General features: G+C 41.0%; 1 protein-coding gene across 1 annotated transcript in view; it reads left to right on the top strand.

Annotated features, from left to right (window-relative positions):
- Nucleotides 1-14,715, top strand: part of rasal2 (RAS protein activator like 2) — a 318,544-nt gene extending 303,829 nt beyond the window's left edge. Inside the window, exons 16-21 of the mRNA XM_055641981.1 lie at nucleotides 3,071-3,120; nucleotides 3,180-3,332; nucleotides 4,960-5,047; nucleotides 9,297-9,327; nucleotides 11,182-13,283; nucleotides 13,314-14,715. Coding sequence (XP_055497956.1) covers nucleotides 3,071-3,120; nucleotides 3,180-3,332; nucleotides 4,960-5,047; nucleotides 9,297-9,327; nucleotides 11,182-11,396 — 537 coding nt within the window. The 3' untranslated portion in view covers nucleotides 11,397-13,283; nucleotides 13,314-14,715. The remainder of the gene's footprint in view (nucleotides 1-3,070; nucleotides 3,121-3,179; nucleotides 3,333-4,959; nucleotides 5,048-9,296; nucleotides 9,328-11,181; nucleotides 13,284-13,313) is intronic.
- Nucleotides 14,716-19,709: the final 4,994 nt, after the last annotated feature.

Below are 19,709 nucleotides of genomic sequence, written 5' to 3'. Positions count from 1 at the left end.
ATTCCACAAATTCACAACACTCTGGGTGAAAAAGTTTTTTCTCATCTCAGTTTTAAATGGCCACCCCTTTATTCTTAGACTGTGGCCTCTGGTTCTGGACTCCCCCAACAATGGGAAAATGTTTCCTGCATCTGGCTTGTCCAGTTCTTTTATAATTTTATATGTTTCTATAAGATCCCCTCTCATACTTGTAAAGTGAATACATGCCCAGTCTTTCCAATCTTTCCTCATATGACAGTCCCGCCATCCCAGGGATTAACCTTGTGAACCCATGCTGCACTGCCTCAATAGCAAGAATGTCCTTCCTCAAATTAGGAGACCAAAACTGCACAAAATCCTCCAGATGTGGTCTCAACAGGGCCCTGTACAACTGCAGAAGGACCTCTGTACTCCTATACTCAAATCCTCTCGTTATGAAGGCCAACATGCCATTAGCTTTCTTCACTGTCTGCTGTACCTGCATGTTTATTTTCGGTGACTGGTGTACAAGGACGCCCAGGTCTCGTTGCACTTCCCTTTTTCCTAATCTGACACCATTGAGATAATAATCTGCCTCCTTGTTATTGCGCCAAAGTGTACCTCACATTTATCTACATTTTTCTACATCTGCCATGCATCTGCCCACTCACTCAACCTGTCCAAGTCACCCTGCAACCTCCAAGCATCCTCTTCGCAGTTCACACTGCCACCCAGCTATGTATCATCTGCCAATTTGCTAGTGTTACTTTTAATCCCATCATCTAAATCATATATATAGATTGTAAATAGTTGCGACTCCAGCACTGAGCCTAGCGGCACTCCACTCGCCACTGCCTGCTATTCTGACAGGGGCCCTTTTATTCCTACTCTTTGTTTCCTGTCTGCCAACCAATTCTCTATCCATGTCAATAACCTACCCCCAATACCATGTGCTCTAATTTTGCCCACTAATCTCCTGTGTGGGACCTTATCAAAGGCTTTCAGAAAATCCAGATACAATACATCCACTGGCTCTCCTTCATCCATTTTACTTGTCACATCCTCAATAAATTCCAGAAGATTCATCAAGCAGGATTTCCCCTTCATAGATCCATGCTGATCATAAATCCATGATTGAAGTCATTTTTGTAAATCTGCCCATTACTAAATCTAGTCTGTTAGAACTCTTGTTTTAGATGATTCCTGTTAACTGCTGAGTATCTGGGGCAGTTGATGAGTGAACAGCAAAGCACGGGAGTGACTAATTGGTTCTGCATTGAAATAACACACTTCTAGAGTGGCAAACACTGCAGAATTTTTTGGCTTCTCTATATTTGCAACAACAACAAAATCATTGTGATATTGTTTGAATTCCTAGCTTGCCTACAAATTATGATTGTGGAATTAAAACCAATTTTTATTTATGACATTTATTTAAAATTTGCAAAAACTATGGGGTATAATGTGAAAACTAGTATTCAATTCAGGTAGAGATCTGGAAATCTTTAAGTTTGGATGGTGAAAAAGCAACTGAAAGCCAGACAAATACACAAAGAATGAGAGCAGAGTATTTAATTTTGAAATTTTATTTGTTGCCTAGTGCCTAAATTATGCTTGGGATTCAGATCCACACCTGATATTATTATTAGCTTTCTGAATATCATCAGTTCTTGGTTCTTGGTCCTCCAAAATATTCCAAATGGAATTTAAACTGGAGGTGGTAGAAGATCTGAGTTCCTCCCCTCTCAGATCTTGTACTGATTCCACAAGAAGTCAAACCAATGCAAGACCTTCACAGTGAATGTGGGCCCTGGGGAGTGTTGTAGACCAGATGGATCTAGAAGTACAGGTACATGGTTCATTGACATTGGCAACACAGGTAGATAGGATGGTAAAGAAGGCTGTATTGGCTTTCATCAGTTAAGGTATAGAATATAGACGTTGGGATGCTATGCTACAGTTATACAAGATGTTGGTGAAACTGCACTTGGATTATTGTGTTCAGTTTTGGTCACCCTACTTTTGGGTGAACATAGTGGAAAGAATTAACAGCTTCAAATTCCTAAGCATTAACATCTCAGATGACCTGTCCTGGGTCCAGCACATAGATGCAATCATGAAGGCGGCTTGCTAATACCTTTGCTTTCTTATACGTTTAAAGAGATTCAGTATGCCTCCAAATACTTTGATACATTTTTGTAGATATGCTGTAGAAAATATCCTTACTGTTTGCATCATAGCCTGCTTAAGCAATTCTGAGTTTGCTTCTGAGTCCTCCAAGTCATTTCACACATTCCAAAGTCCTTGAGGAGCTTCGTTCAAAATGTTCACAGAGGGAATCCTGCCATCAGTAGCCTTAAGGAAGAGGATGGGTCAGTTATGTCCTTGCCTCTTGACACATTAAAGATCTCCAGATCCGTATGCTGGGCTCTGTCAATTGAAGGCCACGGATCGCACAGTTCCCCAGAACCCGCTGGTCTCTACCTTGGATGTTTTAAATGACAAGCAGGAGAGTTATCCACAAGACTGGAAATTCAAGTTACTCTGACGGCCCATATTAAATCCCCTGTGATTACTGTGTTACCCGTCGGAAGTCTTCAAGCCATTGTTTTCTGCCCCCTTGTGGAATATATCCGAAGGAACAATGTGTCAATATGACAGCAATTTTCATTCAGGTTTATTCCACAAGGGTGCAGAAAACAATGGCTTGAAGATGTCCAGCAGCGGTAACACAGTAATCACAGAGGATTTTAATATAGACTGTCAGTAGTAATTTGTACATAAATGGAATACTATTGCTTCTGTAAATGCAATATATGAATGTACTGTATCTTTATCACAAATTAACTTTTTTTTTGGAACACAAACAATTTACATTGTGGCTGTATTAGAGGACATGCTATTGAGGCAGCATGATTGTAAAGAGAGGAGCAGCCACTTTTATACAGTGGCCCGGTCGTTCTCTCTCTCTCTCTCTCTTTTTTTCAAGTTTTACAGTAGACTTGACCAATTATACTATTTCATTTTGCATTGACACAGTGACAAATGGGGATATAAAGAAACGACAGTGTGGTGCTTCTGTCTGGTTGCTTACCCCCGGTTTCTCTTCCAGTATGAGCAGGAGATCACAAAGCTCAAGGATCGGCTAAAGGTCTCAAGCAGGCGGCTGGAGGAATACGAGCGGCGTCAAAGCTCAAGGATCGGCTAAAAGTCTCAAGCAGGCGGCTGGAGGAATACGAGCGGCGTCTGCTTGCCCAGGAGCAGCAAATGCAGAAGCTGCTGCTTGAGTACAAGTCCAGGTTGGAAGACAGTGAGGAGAAGTTGCGGCGGCAGCAGGAGGAGAAGGACAGTCAAATGAAAACGATCATCAGCAGGTCAGCCACGCTATAGGTTGTGGGAGCCACAAGCATTTCTCTAAATCAGTATCATAGCACGTGAAATAATTCTCCTTAATTCCCTTGATGCTATATAGATCCATAATAACTTAAGAGGTCAGATCGAAAAGCAGTCTTAGATAGGCCACAAACATTCCAAGGAATTATCTCCAGGGACTCGGGTTCAATCCTCACCTCATTGTTTTTGTGTGGAGATTGCACGTTCTCCCTGTTACGGCATGGGTACTCCTGGTTCCTGGTGCTCCGGTTTCCTCTCATATCCCAGACAAGCAGGTTGGACAGTTAATTGGCCACTATAACTCTTTTCCTTAGTTGTTGGTAAGGATAAAATCTGAGGGGAGTTGATGAAAAGACAGGGAGAATAAAATGGGAATGGTGTAGATGGTTACTTAATGGTTGGGGCAGGCTTATGGGGCTGAAGAGCCTGTTCCTGCTACATTGTGTAACTTTGTCCACAAGAAAAACATTGTTTATAAACAATAACAACATTGTCTGAAAATTTAGGACTTTGGGTATTGAGATCCTGCCTCTGTTTATGATTGAGTGACAGCATTTCATTCTGAGAGATCCATTTATAGTTTGTTCTCACACTTCTGGTGATATTAGTACTGCAATGAGTTGGAATTCCAATCAGATCATTATCGGAATAGACAACACAAGGTTGCATGAAGGAGCCATGTCCTGAAAAAATGCACAAGGCCCTGCAATCTTCATGACCCACATTGACTATTGGTCAGAACATAGGAAACAGTAGGAATAGACCTACCTGCTCTGTTGTTGAATGGTGCCTCAGTGCCACTTCCTTGCACTAACCCCTGTATCTTTGATATTGTTAACATCCAATATCTATTAATCTACTTTGCATATAATCAACCACTGTGCCTCCACACCCCACTTGGTGTAGAATTCCAGTATCACTTTCCTCTGAGTGAAGATCCATTTATCATGTCAGTCCTGAATAGCCTTCCTCCTGTGTTCAGCTGTTAATTGGGTATTGGTTTATTATTGGCATGGCATAGACACAGTGAAAACATTTGTGCATATCCAGTCATGAATACAATCAAGCTATTACACGTACAGTAAATGGTACAAAGAGAAAATACAAGTGTACAGAAGAGAATGTTACAGCATTATAGTGTTACAGTTACAGAGAAAGTATAGATTTTCTTTAATGCAAGTGGCGCAATGAGGTTGGTTGTTAGATCAGTGCTGCACTAGTAGCTTATGATAGGACCATTCAGTAGTTTTATAGGGAGAAGAAGCTGTTCTTGAATCTGGTCATACATGCTTTTAAGTTTATCTACTGCTCAACATGAGAACAGGGAATGATTGGGGTGTTATAATTCTCAATTATAAATAATATACCCTTTATTCTGTATCTTTATACTGTGGATGGCTTGATTGTTGCAGGGTGGCGCTGGAACATGGTGACACTCTCCATGCTTCCCCAGAAGAGAATCTACCTTTAATCATTTTACTCTTTTACTTGTGTATGATTGGACTCGTGTATAGTATGATTTGGCTCAGCCCGCGTGACAATAATAAACTAAACTAATGTGCATTTGCCCTTTGTGTTCTACTACTTTGTTCCTCCTCTGGTTTACAGACTGATGGCAGTGGAAGAAGAATTGAGAAAAGACCACTCAGAAATGCAGGCAGTAATTGATACCAAACAGAAGATTATTGAAGCCCAAGTGAGTATGCTTCAGTGTTCAGACAAATGTTTTTATTGCAAATATTTCAATGCTCGCACTTCATTTTGATTCACTTTTCAAATATTTATAGCACAGCCACAGAATATGGCTTTGTACAAAGTGTATTTATATTATCAGATCTGGAAACTGAGAAATCCAAAGGGAATAGAGAACATTTATTCCTGAGACCCAATGATTAAGGAATAAACAGACTGAGAGATAATGGTATGTAGTGCAGAGAGAATCCTAGGGGTAAGATTAAGTTAATTACACGGTGAAGAAAGGTGTTTAATTGAGAATTATAACAAAACCAATGATAACCACGCAAGCTCTGAAGCTGTTGGGAATTGTTACTATGAAGTCAGCAGAAACTCTGATTACCATAAGAAACAAAATACAATGGAGAACAAATGTATCTTTAGTCACAACTTGTACACAATTTTGCAAGTTCAGTTCCTTCAGCTAGTTGTCATAGATCTGTGGGTCAATGCTCATCTCAAAGTGGAGTAGGACACCGACTTAATGAAATGTCTCCTTCAGCTTCAGTTACAGAAGTGGGGGTTGGTAACTGGGAATCAATGACAGTATCCTCTGAGCTTTATCCAGAGATAATAATTAAAATTTGAACTTGGAATCATTTTAAAAAGAAAGTATAATTTCAGTAGGTTCATCACCAAACTGAACATTTTAAACATCTATTGAGTGCAGAATTTAAGAAAGAATTTACAACTGCTTTCTATGATCAATGCTATATTCTGCTATATTTTTTATAAAATAATCCATAATGAAACAAACTTGAAATATAAGCCAATGGAAAATTCAGAAGTAAACATGCAAAGCAAACAAGAAATGACCATGAACTTGATTTCAGTTTTCACATCACACACCATGCAGCTGTCACCCTCCACCTCCCTGATCTCAGCTACTTTGGAAATTACTCTGCGATTAGGCTCTGAGCATTTGCAGCAGCTGCCATCAATCATTGCAGTTGCCTTTCTGCCTGTCTACATTCTCCAACCACAGAATCCATTCCTTTATTGGAATACAGAATTAATGTTAAAATCAGATCAGCATAGTCTTATTAAATGGTCGAGCAGGCTCAAGATCCTTTCACTGAGCCTAGTTTGTATGTATGTTTGATCTCAGAATTGTCAAATTGCCCTTTAAAGAGCTATAGCAAAACGAAAATAAGGGCTCCCTCCAAAGCTCTGATATCAGTTTTCAACTAAACCACCAAATAAAGATACATTATGATCATCAAAGAAATGAAAGAAGCATATTCGACCTAAAGTTAATCTGTTCCCTTTATTGTTATTAATTGGTCATAGTATATGGAAGTTTAGTCCAATATTTAGTGCAAATTTTTTTATTTGAGAAAATTAAAAGTATTTTAATCTATTTCTTAACATGTTCTCAAGTCATTTCCTTGCAATTTTTTGTGATTTATAAATGTTCCAACTTCTGAATGGCTAATCGCTTGAATGATCAGTGTACAGTTGTAAGCCTGCGTTTCATATTGATTTTCACTTAGCATTTGAGAAATTGGTCTTCATATTTGTTATTTTACACACATTCTTCATGTTTTGGGAACTGAGCATCACTGGCAAAACCAGCATTTATTGCCAATTTGTTGCAGCGTACCAATGTGTTTGACAACCATTTCTATGCTTGTGATGTAGCAAGAACAAAAGAAAGCTGTAGACCATGGTACCAAGCACCAGTTGTTAAAGCAGAAAGAAAAGGCAAATGGAAATGTGGCAACAAAACCAAATTAAAGTTGAAATTATTTTCCATCATTTAATTAGCTGCTCAGTGAGATACTGATTGTCAAATAATCAGAGAAATTGCTTGCATGTACTAATCTATCAATGAGCATGGAAGGCAAGAATGTTTTTTGTCATTTCCTTCATGGGGAGGTTGGTCTAAGCTGCCTAAAATTCCATATTCCTGGCTAGTTTAGTTTTAGTGAAGTTTATTATTGCCATGTGTATCTAGATTCAGTAAAGACTTTTTCGTTGTGTACTGTCCAGTCAACGAGAAGGTTATACATGATTACAATCAAGCCGTCCACAGTATACAGATACAGGATAAAGGGTATATTATATAGCGAAGATAAAGTCCGATTAAAGATAGTTCATAGGTCTCCAATGAGGTAGATGGTAGGTCGGGACTGCACTTAACTGCCAAGAGGACATTTCAGTTGCCTGACATCATTTGGGAAGAAACTGGTGAGCATTGAATAATTGCAAGGAATATTACTGGTAAGGGATATGAATGTAGTTCCATGGTTCAATAGCTCTATGCTATTGTTGCCATTACTAACACTTGGTTGAGAGAAGGACAGGAATAGAAGTCCAAAGTTTGAGGGTTTAGAGGTTTCACACGCAACAGAGAGATGTTAAAGAGGTGGGGGAGTTTCATGGCAAATGTCACAGCTGTACTAAGAGAAGGCATCCTGGATGGCTCATCCAGACAGGCAATAAGAAAGAGGCAGTCACTATGATTATACTCTCGGCCTCCCAATTACCAGCAGTAGATAGAAGAATAGATACATAGAAAATAGTTGCAGGAGTGGGCCATTTTGCCCTTCGAGCCAGCACCGCCATTCAATATGATCATGGCAGATCATCCAGAATCAGCATCCCATTCCTGCTTTCTCCCCATATCCCTTGATTCCATTAGCCTAAGAGCTATATCCAACTCTCTCCTGAATACATCATAGGCAGATCATGGAAAGATGTAAAAGCAAAAGGATTGTTACAGCAGGTAACTTTACTTTCCCCAATGTTGACTGGGACTTCCTTAATGCAAGCGGCTTAGATGGTGCGGAATTTGTTCGGTGAATTTATTGGCACAGACATTATGAGTCGAAGGGCCTGTTCCTGTGCTGCACTATTCTATGTTCTAATAGGATTCAGAAGCTGTTTTCTTTTCTGGTAACTTTTTTTAACCATCCTTTCGTTAACTGCTAATTACCTAACTTTTTTCTCTGAACACAGGAACACAAAAATAGAAGCAAGAGTAGGCCATCGGGTTCTTCAAGCCTGCCCCACCATCTAATATAATCAGGGACAATATATGATTGCCTTCACTCCACTTCTATGCCAGTTCTCCATACCTATCTGTTCCACAATCTATCAAATATTTATCCAACTCCATTTAAAATACTTCTAATAATCACAACGTCCACCACCTGGTAGGGCAAAGAATTCCAGAGATTCACCACATTCCACAAAAGTACTACTGACCGCATTTTTAAATGTCCGGCCCCATATCTTACCGTTATGTTCTTGTGTTCACGACTCTCCCACTAATGGAAACATCCCAATATCTACCCTGTCAAGCCTGTTTAGGATCCTATATGTTTGAATAAAGTCTTCCATCATGTTTCTGAATTCCATGAAATGCAGACCTAAATATTTAGCTCTGTTGGAGAGACAATCCTTTCATTCCAGTAATTTGCTTGGTGAATCTCCTCTGTTACTTTCAATATTACATTTAATCCTCCTTTAGAGAAGGGGGCCAAAACTGTAGGGGGAGATTTCCAGGTGTGACTTACCAACATCCCATACAATTGCAACAGTACAGGCCCAAATGTTATTTGTCTTAACTACTTGTTTGACCTGCTTGCTAGCTTTTTGTGATTATGCCCTTGAACACCAAAATACTGCTGTACATCACTCACTTTCATTCTCCCTCCATTTAGATAATAATTTACTTTTTGATTTCTCTTGCTGAAGTGCATGACTTTACACTGCCCCACATTAAACTCCATTTGCCAGTCTTTTGCCCACGCATTCAATCGATCTGTATCTGCTTCAGTCCTCTCCTCACGTGTCGTTTCATCCCTCGTTAATCCCTGTTTGCTCTCAATTCTCTTTCCATTCTTTCTTGGGTTTTTCCTCTTGCCCTCTGCTCTTCTCTCTAATTTCCTTCCCAATTTCCTCCAGTTACTTTCCATCCTTTCCTTCCATCCCAACAAATGCCACCTCCCAGTGGTCCAGCTGAGGATTGGCATTTCACTTTTAGTGAGGTCAGTGGCTCTAAGGTCACTCTATCTACACTCCCACATCCACCCTGCTTCAATACTTGAAATAGTTAACAGCTACATTGACACTACCCTAACCTTAATGGATGAAGATACACTTTATTCCCTCAATTGTGTAATTATCACAAAACTGCCGTGTCTTCAGAAAGTAGCTAAGATTGCCGAATATTGCCCGTGACGTGTTCACTGTATTGATTACAGGTCAATTGTGAGGATGGGATGAGCATAACAGGCAAGTAAGATTCTGTTTTTTAGCCAAGCAGTCACAGGGATGAGAAAAACCCACTGGTCCCTCCCTTCTCTCCAGCTACCATTGTACGGCTTGTCATTGCACTTTCTGACAGCCTTTTTTTTCTCACTGCACCAAATCTTTTTTTTTAGAAGAGCTACAACGGCTAAGAAGTGAAATTTCAAGGCTGTAGATATATAAGTAGATATATTGTAGATATATATATGTATATATATGTATATATATATATATGTAGATATATTGATCACATAACAGACCAATTTTCCTTTCTCTTTGAAATGTTTTCCCTTAATGAGAAACAGCTCGGTCTACAGGTCCCATTGGCATTGATAACTCTTTGGTCGAGTGGCTATATGTCATTGAGTGCAGAGCAAGTGGATGCACACAGTTCAGTCTTGAGAGATCATGAATGCCAAGTGTAATTCTTTCCAGTAGACGCTCTGACCAGCCATGAGTAATGGGCCATGGGTGAGATCAGTTAACCAAGGATATAGCATCAAATCCAGGCCCTTTACGGCTTACATAAATCATTAACAGGGCTTGAAAGGTATTTGTTCACAACACCTATTCAGGAGTCTGGCTAATTTCTCAATGCGTTCAGTAAAGCATTGAATTTTAGTTCCAAGATTCCAATTGAATTTAATTTCCTTTGGATAAAATGGGAAATTTGTTAACATGAGCATATCATAAACCTTTTGAAGTCAGACTCAATGTGGTGTTAAATTGATCTCAAACAGAGTGAAGTCAAATTGCTATATTCTGCCTCAGTGCCTTTAGTTTGGGAAAGGCATAATCCATTGTTGAACCAGCTCCCAACGGTTATTCAGTGACAGGTGTTGGAAATAATTAACTCTCATTTCCCTCGATCGAACAGCGCAGCAGCATTCAGTGCACAATACCTAAAGGTATGAATAATGAGGATTCAAGTTGATAAATACAAGTTCATTTTTAGTTGAATGCATATTTTTATTGGAATTACAGTTTTTTATCTATGTCTATTCTGAAAGTCCGCCTCTTTTTTCCCAAAAATATGTTGTGCATCAAATGACATATTGACACAGGCCATCCATGAACAGTTTTCCCCTCTAGTTTAAGTGAAAGGAGCATATGTAAGAGAGATTGGATACCAAACTAAGAGCATGCTATCTACGTGCAGGGTTCCTTCCACTCTGGAGGGAGAGCATCACTTGTGGTTGTTTATAACGGTTCTCATTCTTCTCGTCTCCACTTTTTGTCTTCTAAATATGCATCTTCTCATTTTCCATGCCAACCAGTCAACAGAGTGCTTGGATAATCAAATGACTTCTTCAGGCCAAATCCAACTGCTCTCTGCTGTAGAAATAGTTTCCCAATATGCTCTTGTGCAAATAAAATGCATTGTTAATGCAGTCGGGAGAATTTAGAGTACTTGCATTTCCTTACATTTGTTGTCTTTGGGATTTGTGAAAAAATGGCATGTCATGAAAGTTGTGTGTGACTTCTCTGTAGGCGAGGAGGCCATTGCATTTAGATGGTGCTTTAGATGGGGTCTGCATAGTTTTCTGTAAAAAAAGAACTTAAACAATGGAAGAAAAAATACTTGAACCACTGCAGCAGACTGCACTTGGGACAGAGATGGATCAGAGGATTTTTTCAGGCCTTTTTTAGAATCCAGCTTTGGCCGCTTCCTTCCACCTCTCTCTGTGTTGTGACTTCTCCCTGCTGAAAAAAACAAACAATAGCTTGGTTATTTGTTTTATGTTTTTTACTGCTTAAAACCATCCTTGCACACTGCTGTCAGTGAAATTCAGTTCAATCCCAGCTTCAAGTACTTGACGTGCTTTGGTTTACTCACAGGAGAAACGAATCATCACCCTGGATTCTGCCAACTCTCGGCTGATGAACGCTCTAACACAGGTCAAGGAACGTTACAGCATGCAAACTCGCAATGGGATCTCCCCCACCAACCCCACCAAGCTGTCAATAACAGAGAACGGCGAGTTCAAGAACAGCAGCTGCTGAGGGAGAATCTGGATGTTTCTGGCCAGACTCACATGGACTTAGCTTTCTGAATTCACTCTTGATTTATTCACAGGTGCTGCTAAGACTGTTTTTTTAATGCTTTGGATTGCAAGAGATTAATGGGACAATGCCTAATACACTATGTGCACTCTGCAGAAGTCTTACTCCACTGTGGAAACTGTATGAAACTTGTACAGAAATGAACTGTAAGATTGTATTGGGGTAAATAATTGTAGAATTTAAAGCGACTTTTTTAATTATTTCTGCCAGAATTCCTGCTCTGGAAGATGTTCCAAAGAAAAAGAGTAGAGAATGGAACAATTATTTTACAAGAGTGGAATTTTCAATGTTGTGTATTTTCAAGTTTAAATTCCTTGGCTAGAGGGTGTATATATCTAACTAAGAAGCACATAGAATGAAGATAGTCTGTAAACAATATAAGGGTATCCGAAGAGTCTGCTTCTTTAATTAATACACTACGTTGGTTACTTTCAGGGTAAAATGTCCCATGTCAAACTGAGATATTTTACATGAGGGTGAAAGATCTGTCATGAACAAAAATAAGTTGTAGATCATATCATCTTAGAACAAATTCTGTTTTAAAAATCAAACTTTTATCACATTGAAGTATTCATGAAGACTACATTGGAGGAAATGTTTAAAAAATACATGTTTTAGAAAACTAATTTAAAAAAGCTGCCGTGTGTGTGCACGTACGTGTATACGGGCGTGTATGCACTTGTGTATGTGTGACGTGTGTCTGTGAGAGAGCAAAAGAGAGGGGGAGATGATCACAATGACCATTGTCTATGGTTGTACAGAGAACAAATTTGGAAAAGCAAGTGAATGTTGGTGAACTGATGATGTTGCCATACTGGACAAAGGGAACGATAGTAATGCAGGGCATGAGTTGCTAGCATGCTTTGCTTTCTTAAATCCATTCATTTTCCAAATGAATCTCCTTAGTTTTTTTAACTCAACTTTACTAGAATAATGTTTCGCCAAATTTCGTACCTAACTAACCAATTTGAATGTCTCATGGAGCTGTTCTGTAGGAATGTTCAAGCTACATAGTTGCCCCTCTCCTCCAACCAACTGCTGGTGGGTTTCAGACAGTTGCTGCTGCTGTTTTTGTTGATTGAAGATATGAAGAGTGTGAGTTGAATCCCAAACTATTGACTCACTTTTGAAGAGAACTGTTGCAATGAGACAAAGAAAATAAAATATTGTTCAAAAATGTTTTATTTTTATTTTTAATATCTGTACCTTTGCTGTATGCATTGTTGCATGCTGATTTGAAAGAAAAAAAGACTCAGCAGGCATACATTTATCTAGAAAAGGGGACAAAAGAGAGCTGCATAAGATCAAAAACACAGACTAAATTACATTTAACCCAGTATGTGATAATAAAACACTGCAGATGCTGGTTTATACCAAAGATAGAGACAAAATGCTGGAGTAATTCAGCGGGTCGGGCAGCATCTCTGTAGAAAATAGTTAGGTGACATTTTGGGTCAGGACTCTTCCCACGTAAGCTCGCCCATTCATTTTCAACAGAGATGCTGCCTGGTTGCTGAGTTACTCCAGCGTTTTGTGTCTACCTCTAATCCAACTGTGATTCTGTCAGCAGTTTCCTCCAAGCAAAGCATTCACACACTTTGATTTGTGAATAGAATCACAGCCAGACAATGCAAGTATCTCCTGCAACTGTCTGTAGGTAAAGTTTATGCTGAAATGTTGCACTTGACTGCTTGGACATTTGAAGAGTCTAATAACAATAATGAGCAAAAAACAAAGGGCTGGAGAAATTCAGCGAGTTAGCCAGCACCTATGGAGGAAATGGACAGAAGAAGTTTCAGGTCGGGACCCTTAAGGATTAGGTGAAGAAAAATGGAAAAGAAAGAGGTGGGACTGAAATAAAGCCTGGCAAATGATAGGTGGATACTGGTGAAGGGGGGGGGAGATAGGCAGATGGGTGGAGTAAGTGACAAAGGCTGGAGGTAAAAAAGAGACAAAAAGGTGTCGGATAAGGAGAAGAGTGAAATGTAAAGTCAGAGAGGGAAAAAGGTGGAAGGGGAAGGAGGAAAGATGGGGATAAAAAGGGAATTGGGGATGGGAGAAGAGTGGAGGAAGGAAGGGGAAGAAGCAGGGTGACTTGGGGGGGAGATGAGGGAGAGTGGGAAGAGGGCGTGCATACCCGGGAGGAGGGGAGGCAAAGGAAAGAGACGGGGTATTTCTTGAAATTGAAGAAGTCATTGTTTATAATGTTGGATTGTGAAAAAACACCCAAGTGGAATATGAGGTGTTGTTCCTTCAGTATGGAGGTGGCCTCACTTGGCAGTGGAGGAGGGTAAAGATAGAAATGTCAGTATGGAAATGTGAAGGCAAGTTGACTTCTATACTAACAGTTCATACTATAAGATTTACTTTGCCCCCATTTTCATTGTTTTGTAAAGTAATTGAGAGTGAAGGAAGGAAATCTGTTCTTGGATGTTCTGGAATGTAGGTTTAGGTGTAACTAGGGATGAGCAATAAATGCTGGCCTGGTGGGTAGGTCCACGTCCCATGAATGAATTAAAAAAATAGATGCGCATTCAGTGGTGTTAAAGCGATGTCCCGAATAAACACCTAATTGAAGAGACAGCACGGGAATTACCTGGCTTCAACTGGTGAAAAGGTTAACTGTATACGCAGGTAATCTCTTGTCAAATGTGTAATGAAAGATGAATGTGATGTGAATCTGTAGAAACAAGGAACTGCAGGTGCTGTTTGCAAAAAAAGATACAAACTCAGCGGGTCTGAAAAAGGAATATATCCATATTCTTTAGAGATGCTGCCTGGCCTGATGAGGTACTCCAACACTTTGTGTCCTTTTGTGATGTGAATCTATTCATTTTGAGCTACTGTCCCCACTGGGTTAAACAGAAGTAACCAACATTAACCATCTCATAACTGCTCACATCATTGAAATGATTGTCACTCTCAATATTTAATTAGAACATGTTGTCATACGAAAAAATTGAGACGCAGGATTATTCTGTTGAACATCTGAAGTAATATTTAACTAACCTATCCTCTTGAAGAATCTGAGAATTCTTGTTGTTTTTTGTTTGAGGAGGAATTCTTTGTGTTTGGCAGGAGCTGATTGAAGCTGGAGCTGACTGAGCTATCCTTCTGAAAATACACCTGAAGTGTTTATTTTCTAATACTTACACGCAAGATTCAAGGACATTCTCAAAAGATTATGTATAAATGGAAATTGCATTGTACTGCAATACACCTCTTATATTATTCAAGAAAAGTATGATTGCCTATATGGTCAGAGTTGAACAAACTGAAATAAAGCCTTTAAAGCTGGTAATGCAATATTACCTATGTTTGTAAAATGGTGTTTTAATGCTTGTCATTTAAGTGCATGTTTTGTTACCCATTTTAAATATCTTGTTTTACAGAGAAAACAAATTACAAATATATTTACATCCTATTCACTAAGTACATTAAAACAGTACTACAAAAGTCATCATGGTACACTAACCTGACACTGGCAACATTGCAGGAGTTAAAACTCTCTGGCCTGAAGCGCATTTATCTATTTTGTGGAACAAAGGGCCACCTGTGTCAGATTGCCTTTGGCTCCATTTTCGTTCCATTGTGGGAATAAAGTCTGAGGATTTTGTCGAAAGGAGCAGATGATAACGACAGAATTCTGCTTGTAGGCATTCATACTCTGAACTAAATCAAAGACAGAAGCAACAAGATGAATTTCAACAGAAGTACTGGATTAATGAGATCAGTTATGGAAACTGAAATCAGCATTTCCAAACAACCATAACCACATAGAAATGAGCATGCCTCTTCTTATTCTGCCGCAATTGATAACAAATCTTCACAAGGAAAGGCTTTGTAAATATTCCATGAAGAAAAATAATGTAGCAAGAATATTGGGTAAAATACTCCAGACTATTTTAGGAAACACTTGTGGTGTAAACTGGTCAAACATAATGTGAAGTTTGAAGGTGTGATGGGTGCTCCTTGTGAAAGCAAACTCAAGATTGTAGAAACTGCAGCAAATACTCAGCAAGTCATGCAGTGCCTGTGAGAAAAGAAACACAGCTCATGTTTCTATTTTTTTTGTTTCAGATTTCCAACAGCTGTCATTTTTTAAATTTAAAAGAATGCAACAATTTTATTTAGCGACAACAACAAAAAATAGTACAAGGTAAAATTTTGATTACAACGTAAAATCGAGATCAACTCCAGAGAGAAAAGTGTAGATTTCACTTCCCCTTATGCATGCATTGACACTATACCTTCGCTCCATAGATGCTGTCTCACCCGCTTAGTTTCTCCAGCATTTTTGTCTACCTTATGCATGGACACTGATAAGTTTGTCAGGCCCTTTGGCCCAACTTGCCCATGCTGACCAAGATGTCCCATCTATGCTTGTTCAGTTTACTGTCACCAAGATACAGTGAAAAGCTTTTTTTTGTTGTGTGTAGTGCAGTCAGCAGAAAGACTACGTGATTACAATCAAGCCATTCAGTGTACATATACAGGATAAAGGAATAGTGTTTAGTGCAAGACAAGGCCCAGTAAAGTATGATTAAAGATAGTCCCACCTGCCCACGTTTGGTCTGTCTGTCTGTCTCTCTATCTCTTTCTCTAACTATCTCTCTCTCTCAAACTCTGATCTTGTGTTCTTCCAGCTTGCGCGGCTTTTCTATTTGCGCAAAAACGGTACACGGTAGCGCTACAATTTTTTGCCACCTTACTCACCATTCTCCTGTGCTGCAAGTGCAACACGTTTTGTTCCTGTCGATGGTATATTTTAAAAGTTATCAAGGTTTACAAATCTCTGGAACTCTGCCACAGAGGGTAGTTGAGGCCAGTTCATTGGCTATGTTTAAGAGGGAGTTAGATGTGGTCCTTGTGGCTAAGGGGATCAGGGGGTATGGAGAGAAGGCAGGTACGGGATACTGAGTTGGATGATCAGCCATGATCATATTGAATGGCGGTGCAGGCTCGAAGGGCCGAATGGCCTACTCCTGCACCTAATTTCTATGTTTCTATGTTAAAAACCGCGCATGCACAGATTGGTCTCTTCTCCTGTCAGTCAGTGCCAGGCAGATTGATCTCCTCTCCTGTCAGTCAACGCCAGCCCCTCCTCACAGTAACTTGTCTACCATCTCCCCAACCAGCGGCGGCGGCCATAGGGTGAGGATGGGGGTGGGGGTTCAGTGGAGGTCCTGATCCCATCTCTCTCTATCCCTCACTCACCCCTCTCCCCGCCCGCCCTCTTTTCCACCAGCTCGTCAAAACTTGTGGTGCCCACCGTGACAAACACCGACTTCGACTCCATTCCCACCCCCCCCCCCCCCCCCCCCCCCCCCCCCTGGCTGCCTGGCTGCCTGGCCCGGTGGCGACAGCAAGCAGGTGGGTAGGGGGGGACGGGGAGCGGTGGCTGAGCCTGAGTGGGCAGAGGGAGGGAGGAGAGAGAATTAGTTTGCAGGGTGGCGAGTAATGAGTTTGCAGGGTGGCCGACTCACACACACGCACATAATGCAAACTGGTCCAATCATCATCAATCTAAATCACAGGTAACAATGAATAACCTGTGGAGGAAGGAACTGCAGATGTTGCTTTTTATGGAGGGAGGGAGTGAGTGAGTGAGGGTAAGGGAAAGGAGAGAGAGGGAGAGGTGAGGGAGGGATTGGGAGGGGAGGAGGAGAGGGGAAAGATCCTGGGGAGGTGAGGAGGGAGAGTGGGGGGATTGAGGGAGAGGAGGGGGTTGGGAGGGAGAGGGGGAAAGTGGGCAAGGTGAGGATAGTATGGGGGAAGAGGGAATAGAGGGAGAGGAGGGGGGAAGTCGGGAGTGGGAAATGGAGGGAGAGGGCAGTTGGGGAGGTCAGGAGGGATAGTGGTGGGAATAGGGGGAGGGGAGGGGAGCGGGGGATAGGAGGGGAGTAGGGAGAGGAGAGATGGGGGCACTGGGGAGTGACAGGGTAGGGGAAAGTAGAGGTGAGGGAGGGATTGGGGGAGGAGAGGGGAAAGAAGAGCGAGGGTGAAGAGGAGGGGGAGGGAGTGCTGGGGCATATGGGGAAATGAGCCGTGTCTGCGCAGTTGGGGGCTATGCGTGAGTGGTGGAATATTGCATTGAGGGAAAGGATTGCGTTGGGGGAACGGGTGAGTGGTGTAATATTGCGTTGGGGGAGCGGACCCAACGGATCTGGACTTAGTCTAGTATCCCACTAAACCTAGCTATTCATGTACCTGTTCAAATGTTTTTGGAATGTTCGTTTAATCCCTGCCACACCAACTTCCTCTGGCAGCTAATACTATACCTACCAGTATATGTATTAAAAAAAATGCCCTTCAGGTTCATAATAAATGTTTCCCCTCTCACCTCAAATCTATGTCCTCTGGTTCTTGATTCCCCCACTGGGCAAAAGACTGTGCATTCACTCTATCTGTTCCCTTCATGATTTTATACATCTCTATAAGATTATTCCTCAGCCTCCTGTGCTCCAAGGAATTAAGTCATAGCCTGCCCAACCTTGCCATACAGCTCAGGCCCTGGTTACATCAACATGAATCTTTTCTGCATTCTTTCCAGCTTAACAACATCCTTCCCTATAGCAGGGTGACCAGAACTCAACACAATAGTACAGGGTTAATTGTTTTAATGTTATATTTGTGTTCAAAGGGAAAAGAGAGAGAGAATTTTGCCCTTATTTATTTATTTTTCCTCTTACACCAAAGCTGAGCAGCTATTAATGGAGACAAATTCATCAGAATATTGCCTAGAAAGGAGACCTTTACTTCTGCAAAGAAGTTGGATAGGCTGAGGGAGTCGAGCCTAAAGGACATTGGTTAAGCTGAGAGTGAACTTCAAAGGAGATCTAAGAGGCACATTTTTTTACATCGAGTCAGTCATTTTGCCCTCTGGAAACAGGCCCCCTGGACCCTTACCTAACAAGATCACCAATCTAAGCTGGTCCCAACCTGCTTGCATTTGGCCCATATCCCTCTAAATATATCTTTTTTATGTACCTTAGCAAATATATTTTAAATGTTTGTGTAGGACCAACTATCTCCTTTGGCGGGTTCAATCCACCTCGGGCTTTGTCTGTGTGGAGTCTGCATTTTTTGCCTGTACCCAATCTGCCTGTACCCAATGGGTGCTCTTGTTTCCATCGACATCCCAAAGATATGCAGGTCGGTGGATTAATTAGCCACTGTAAATTGCCTCAAATGTGTGGTGAGTGATAGAAACCTGGGGAATTGATGGGAATGTGGGAGGAATAAAACAGAATCTTGTAAATGGGTACTTGGTGGTTGACAAACACTTGGTTTCTATGGTGTAACTTGAAGTTGTTGTTCTGGCACCATACAATCAGATAATCGATTTCCCTCCTCTACTCTTGGCTCATTACCCATAATTTGTCCAACAATGGTGATGTTGGCGGCTAATTTAAATATGGAATTGGAACTGTGTCTGACTACATAGTCATGGGTATAAAGTGAGTAGAGTAACTCAGTGGGTCAGGCAACATCCCTGGAGGAAAAGGATAGGTGATGTTTCTGGTTGAGACCCTGCTTCACACCAAAGATTATAGAGGAGCTAGCTATAATCTTTGCTTCACACTGAGTAGGGGGTGGGGGGTGGTGAAATAAAACCCAGGACCAATCAGGGCTGGCAACAAATGACCTGAAGCATGGAGGTATTCTGGGAGGCCCATTGTTGGCTATGGAAAATGTGATCTCAAGAGGGAGACACTATGGTAACCTATGGTTCTCATTTTCACCCTACAGCTTACAATGGCCTGTTTCCTTTATCATCATTACTTTTTTCGTTATCTCTCCACATCACTGTCTATATCTCTTGTTTCCCTTACCCCTAACCAGTCTGAAGAAGGATCTCAACCCGAAACGTCACCCATTCCTTCTCTCCAGAGATGCTGCCTGTCCCGCTGAGTTACTCCAACGTTTTGTGTCTAACTATGATAACCTGCGGAACTGGTTAAACAACTAATGGTGGAGTCAAGGGCGGGGGAGTGCTAGTTATTTAAAATGAGAGAATTCAATGTTCAACATTTTTGTCCTGGGCCTTCTCCGTTGCCCGAGTGAGGCCACACGCAAATTGGAGGAACAACATCTCATATTTCGGTTGGTTTGAACGCTGTATTCTCTAATTTTAAATAATTTCCACTAAGATCTTTGATTTCCACTAACACTCCTTCCACTCCTGTCGTTTGTGGCACCTCCTCTTATCCAAAGATCTGCTATAGGATCTTTGCTCTTATCGACGATGGATTGGGCAATGTCCACCGCTCTATCCTCATTTTCCATGTCACCGCCCAAAC

The sequence above is a fragment of the Leucoraja erinacea genome, chromosome 10 (assembly GCF_028641065.1).
Source record: "Leucoraja erinacea ecotype New England chromosome 10, Leri_hhj_1, whole genome shotgun sequence".
NCBI lineage: Eukaryota > Metazoa > Chordata > Chondrichthyes > Rajiformes > Rajidae > Leucoraja > Leucoraja erinaceus.
This window is presented reverse-complemented; position numbering and strand designations above follow the sequence as displayed.